Genomic DNA, 6,610 nt, shown 5'->3' on the forward strand with positions numbered 1-6,610 from the left:
GATCTATGAGGAGTTTAAGACTCCATCTTCCAACAGTTACTGCTACTCCTGCTTAGCTCTTCTAGTATTCATTCTTTTCTCTTGATCTGTCTCTCAAAGAATCTGAATGTCCTTTTAAGAACTCCTGGGCATGACTTAAGTCCATCAGCCAGTTCAAAGATTGTGATAGGCCAAAATCACACAAAAGCTTGAGATCCAATGCTTGACCTACCAAACTGCAAATCTCAGGATGCCAGTCAAGTTTCAAATCCCTATTATGCAGAGATTTCTAGCAAGGTACCACCCTGACCAAGGTGGAAACTTTAAGTGCAAGCCACTGAAAAATGTGCTGGAAGTACAGAATTTCTTGTCCATTCTTTGGAGAACAGAGTCAATGTAGCCCAACAAAATGATGTTTTCATCCTCTGATTTAAGAAGCAATTTCCCAGCCTGCTGCTTACCTACTACCAGAAGGACTCAGATTATTCTTTTCACAGCTAGTCATTTGGAACTTTAGCAAGTGTTGTGAGTGACTGGAATCAAAGCGACCAAGTTGGTGGTAAATGGGAAGTATGTAGTAAGCAAGTAAACTTCCTAAATTCTCCATATGAGGGTCATAATACACAAGAGAACTGGCAGAATTAAATATCATCTTTACATATGAATATTGTTTTTGCTTGTAGTTTCTGCTTTGCTTCTAGTAATCAAACTAAATTGTTTGATCATTATAATGAAGTCTGAATGACAATAACCAGAGAAATTTGTCTAAGGGTATCATAAACCAATGACTGATGAACAATTACCTAAAGAGCATAGGAATTACAGGAAAAGGGGAAATTACAGAGTATTACTGTATAAATGCTATTCCTAATGTCCTGAAACTTTATTCTAGTCCATATTCAATGTACTGGGTGTGATCTTGTCCTTGAGGAAAGAGCTTTGAAGATGAGGGTTTTGAAGTGAATGTGACTTTCTCACATTCATCCTTCTACTTCCAAACTGCTCCACTGCCCTTCAGTATTTGCTTTGTCCCTTCTTTGTCATGTTGACTTTTGGGAGAATTGGCTTAGGTTCTTCCACCAAGTCTCAGCCTACACCCCTTTGGTTATTGAATCAGAAATTGTAATGTGTGGGAGTAGTCTACTAAAGTAAATGGCAAATAAAGAACTGGTGGGATGAGCCCTTCCTTTTTTTTTTTTTTTTTTTTTTGCTGTTTATTTATTTTTAGTTTTTAACATTGATTTTCACAAAATTTTGAGTTCCATATTTTCTCCCCATCTCTTCCCTCTCTCCACCCCATAATGCCTTGCATTCTGATTACCCCTTCCCTCAATATGCCCTCCCTTCAATCACACCCCACCTTTCCCTTATCCTCATCTTCTTTCTTTGCTTACAGGGCAAGATTGATTTCTATACCGCATTACTTGTATTTCTTGTTTCCCAGTTGTATGCAAAAACAATTCTCAACATTCGTTCCTAAAACTTGGAGTTCCAACTTATCTCCCTTCCTCCTTCCCCACTCATCCCCATTGAGAAGTCAAGCAACTCAATATAGGCTACATATGTGTAGTTTTGCAAAAGACTTCCATAACAGTCATGTTGTATAAGACTAACCACATTTCCCTCTATCTTATCCTACCCCCCATTTATTCTATTTTCTCTTTTGACCTTGTCCCTCCCCTAACGTGTTTGCTTCGAATTACTTCCTTTTCCCATTTGCCTTCCCTTCTATCAACACCCCCCATCCCACTTTTCACCTTCTCCCCTACTTTCCTCTAGTGTAAGCTAGATTTTCATACAAAATTGAGTAAGCATGTTATTCCCTCCTTGAGCCAAATCTGATGAGAGTAAGATTCACTTTTTCCCTCTTACCTCCCCCCTTTTCTCCTCCATTGGAAAGGCTTTTTCTTGCCTCTTTTATGAGAGATAATTTGTCCCATTCTCTTTCTCCCTTTCTCCTCCCACTGTATTCCTCTCTCACACTTTAATTTTATTTTTTTATATATCATCCCTTCTTATTCAGTTCACCCTGTGCTCTCTGTCTATATATACATATATGTATGTGTATATACATATATATGTATATATGTATGTGTGTGTGTATGTGTACAATCCCTTCAACTACCCAAGTATTGAGAAAAGTCTAAAGAGTTACAAATATTATCTTTCCATGCAGGAATGCAAACAGTTCAACTTTAGAAAGTCCCTTATGATTTCTCTTTCCTGTTTACCTTTTCATACTACTTGATTCTTGTGTTTGAAAGTCAAATTTTATATTCAGTTCTGGTCTTTTCATCAAGAATGCTTGAACGTCCTCTATTTCATTGAATGACCATTTTTCCCCTGAAGTATTATACTCAGTTTTTCTAGGTAGGTGATTCTTGATTTTAATCCTAGTTCCTTTGACTTCTGAAATATCATATTCCAAACACTTTGATTTCTTAATGTAGAAGCTGCTAGATCTTGTGATATCCTGATTATGTTTCCATAATACTAGAATTGCTTCATTCTAGCAGCTTGCAATGCTTTCTCCTTGACCTGTAAACTCTGGAATTTGGCTACAATATTCCTAGGAGTTTATTTTTTTGGATCTATTTCAGGAGGTGATTGGTGGATTCTTTCAATAATTATTTTGCCTTCTGGTTCTAGGATATCAGGGTAGTTTTCCTTGACAATTTCATGAAAGATGATGTCTAGGCTCTTTTGTAGATCATGGCTTTCAGGCAGTCTCATAACTTTTAAATTGTCCCTCCTGGATCTAGTTTTCATGTCAGTTTTTTTTCCAATGAGATATTCCACATTATCATCTATTTTTTCATTCTTTTGATTTTGTTTTGTAATTTCTTGGTTTCTCATAAAGTCATTAGCTTCCATCTGCTCCATTCTAATTTTTAAAGAACTATTTTCTTCAGTGAGCTTTTAACTTCTTTTTCCATTTGGCTAATTCTGCTTTTGAAAGCATTCTTCTCCTCATTGACTTTTTGTACCTCTTTTTCCAATTGAGTAAGCCTATTTTTAAAGGTGTTATTTTCTTCAGCATTTTTTTTTGGGTCTCCTTTAGGAAGCTGCTGACTCACTTTTCAAGATTTTCTTGCATTGCTCTCATTTCTCTTACTTGATTTTCAAAATCCTTTTTTAGTTCTTCCATGGCCTGATGATCATTGTGTATTTATTTTGGAGGTACTGGATGCAGAAGCTTTGACTTTCTCTGAGTGTATGCATTCTTCTTTATCTGAAAGGATGGAAAAAAAATACCTCTTCACCAAGAAATTAGCCTTATATATTCTTATTTTTTCCCTTTTTGGGGAATTTTCCCAGCCAGTTACTTGACTTTTTATTCCTTTGTGAAGAGGAGGGTATACTCTGGGGACCTGAAAGTTCTCAGTTCCTCCAAGGTGGCACAATCAAGGGAGAGGAGTGTATTCCTCTTCTGACCTGCACACTGGTCTGGGAGCAACCAAAAACTTTTGTGCTCAGAATCTGTGAGTAGTAAAATTCCCTCTCCACAACCACCAGGCAAGCCAGTGCTCCTCCTCACCGCAGGGCTGCTCTCAGGCCTGAGATTCAGATAAGCAACTTAGTTCCCCTCAGAGCTTTAGGTGGGGGCAAGGCCTCCACTCAGGACTGAGATTCAGATCTGCTGCTCAATTCCCTCCTGGGCTTTAGGCTGAGTGCTCCACAAATGGATGCTGCTACTAATGCCCTGCAGATGTCTGGGGCTGGGGCTAGAGGAGGACCCTGGTCCCTTATCACCAAAGTAGAAAAGCTTTCTCATTGACCTTTGAAGCTTTCTTTGGCACTTGTGTGTTGAGGAATCTAAGAATAATCCCTACTGCTGGGGATTCTGCTCCTGAGGCCTTTTCTGGTACTGTCTTTGCTGCACCATGCCACCATGGCAGGGTTGGGCTCTGTGAGCTGTGCCCTGTGTGATAGATGTTTTCTGTCAGTCTTCTAGGCTACCTTAGGCTAGAAATCTCCTTCACTCTGTCGTTTTGTGGCTTCTGCTGCTCTAGAATTTGTTTAGAGCAATTTTTTACAGATATTTTATGGGCTGTGGGGGAAGAGCTAGACTATGTGCATCTTTCTACTCTGTCATCTTGGCTCTGCCCCCCAAGTAGGCCCTTTCTTAAAGGAACTTTACCTTATTCTTTTTCTCACCCTCAAATGACTAAATGAGCTGCCCGAAATGATGTACACTACTGGCCACCTAAAATCATAACATCACAATATTTAGGGCTGAAAGAAATGATCTAGTCTGAACTCTTCATATTACAGAGCAGTTAAGTAACTCAAATCTAGTTTTTCTGAACATAGAATAAATGCTATTCTATTACACCACAGCATCTTCTGTATTTTCTTGAGTTTTGAGATAGATGCATTTAATACATTCTAGTTTTGTTCTTAAAGTAATCATAATGACTTCCCTCCATCTCAGTTTATTTTATAATCAAAACTTTCGATAGGGAAGGGACAAGTGATTCCTTAGGGACTGGACTGGTTAAACATAAGGATATTTAATACATACAGAAACTGAGGCATGGCTCCAACTTTTGTCTCTCCAGCCCTTCTGTTCATTTTCTTCATGTAGAAATTTACATATCCCTAAAGAAACTATGCTACGGTAAAGATATGGCACATGTTATGTATGTTCAATATCAGCATCAATGGTAAGTAGGTCAGGTTTCTACTCCAATGACTGCTAATTTAACTTAATACATCTGTTGTTTGGGTGCTACATAGACATAATCTGCAGGTCCACAGTATAAAAAGGCCTTCAGAAAAATCCTTCTCTATATTTAATGTTGAGACTTTGTATCCCTGGCATCTGAACATATTGACTCAGCTTTACTGCCTTATGCTAGGCCCAATGTGCAGTTGATTATTCTGGGTGATTCTTTTAATAATAAAATGCACTTTGATTTAAGATGAAAAAGCTTGCTTGAAAGATGGGGAAACATAGGGTAATGAAGGATTCTTGACAGTTTTTGTGTTGTAGAATTCCTTGGCAGTTTGGTGAAACCTATGGACACCTCCAAATTTTTGAATTCATGAAATAAAATAGATGGGATTACAAAGGAAACCAATTATATTAAAAGAATTAATAAATTATTTTTAAAAACAAATTCATGGGCCTCAGGTTAAGAAACTCTTTCTCAGGTGATGAAAAGGTATATAAATATAACAAATCAAAAATAATAAAATATTTATTTTTTCAGATAATATAGAACATGCAAAGCAATCAGAAAATAGGCATGAAAAATTGAGTCCTTATAAATGTACTTAGCAGTATCCATCACACTACCTCCCTACCACCTATCTCAAAACATCTAATAATATTTTTCTATCCCTTGAAAGTAGTGTCAGTGATGTGGATAGTATCTATCACATTTGAGTCTGGGAGGGAGAGTCCAGAGAAAACAGTTGTCTCTTTGTGTGATTCATGAGGATGGCAGTTTTGACTTTAATTCATAGAATTGCCCAAACAATTTCTGCCAAGCTCCCTTCACTTCCTTATTCCTCACACTGTAAATCAAAGGATTCAGCATGGGCATTAAAAGGGCATAGAACAGTGATATCAACTTCTCCTGAAGGATATTGGGGGTTGAGTGGGGCTGAATGTAAGTGAAAATGGTCATGCCATAGCACAAAGACACCACTGTCAGGTGGGAGGCACAAGTCTGAAAGGCTTTCTTTCTTCCCTCTGTGGACTGAATCTTCAGGATAGTAGAGATGATCTTGATATAGGACAGGAGAACAAGCAAGAATGGGGTCATGAGGAGGATGATACTAGAAGCCATGATTGCCACCTCATTGGAAGATGTGTCCACACAGGCCAACCTGACCAAGGCTAGGATTTCACATGATATGTGATCAATGACATTGTTTGTACACATGGGCAGCTGAAAAGTGACAACTGTCTGCATGAGAGAGTTCAAGGAACCACTGACCCAAGAGGCAGCCACTAGCCTGACACACAACCCTGCATGCATGATGGCTGAATAGTGCAGTGGATTACACACTGCCACATACCGGTCATAAGCCATTACTGTCAACAGAAGAAATTCAATTCCACCCAGCCCCAGAGAGAAAAATAGCTGGGCAGCACAGCTCACATATGGAATTGTTTTCTGTTCTTCTAAGAAGTGTGCCAGCATTTGAGGGACAATGCTGGTGGCATAAGAGACATCAACAAGGTTGAGGTTAGTAAGGAAGAAATACATGGGGGTGTGGAGCTGAGTATCCAGCTGAATCAGAATGACTATGAGAGTATTTCCCAACACAGTCATCAGGTACATAGTCAAGAAAAGGACAAAGAGAAAGATCTGTGTTCCTTTGTCACTGGATACCCCCAGGAGAATGAATTCACTCAACCATGTCTGGTTTTCTGTTCCCATGAAAGAGAATGAATCTGTAGAAAGAGGGAGAAATAGAAAAGATCACTGAGCTTGAAAACCAAGGTAACTAATGACCTTGATAGTATGGTAGAAAAGTCAAGGAATTTGTGATCGGAATACTGTATTTGACAGGTGGCTTTTCACCTGTGTGATCTTGTGGAAATCTTTTAATGACTTTGACTTCAGTTTCTTCATCTGTAAATGAGAGAGAACTAAAGAATCTTTTAGGGCAGCAA

The 6,610-nt window shown here is 38.5% G+C and overlaps 1 protein-coding gene across 1 annotated transcript; it reads right to left on the minus strand.

Moving 5' to 3' along the window:
• Nucleotides 1–5,317: 5,317 nt before the first annotated feature.
• Nucleotides 5,318–6,374, minus strand: LOC140531204 (olfactory receptor-like protein OLF3). Its single transcript, XM_072650271.1, has one exon. It carries the CDS (start codon nt 6,372–6,374, stop codon nt 5,418–5,420), a length of 957 nt encoding a protein of 318 aa, XP_072506372.1. The 3' UTR covers nt 5,318–5,417.
• Between the last annotated feature and the right edge of the window lie 236 nt (nt 6,375–6,610).

Source organism: Notamacropus eugenii, chromosome 3 (genome assembly GCF_028372415.1).
Source record: "Notamacropus eugenii isolate mMacEug1 chromosome 3, mMacEug1.pri_v2, whole genome shotgun sequence".
NCBI lineage: Eukaryota > Metazoa > Chordata > Mammalia > Diprotodontia > Macropodidae > Notamacropus > Notamacropus eugenii.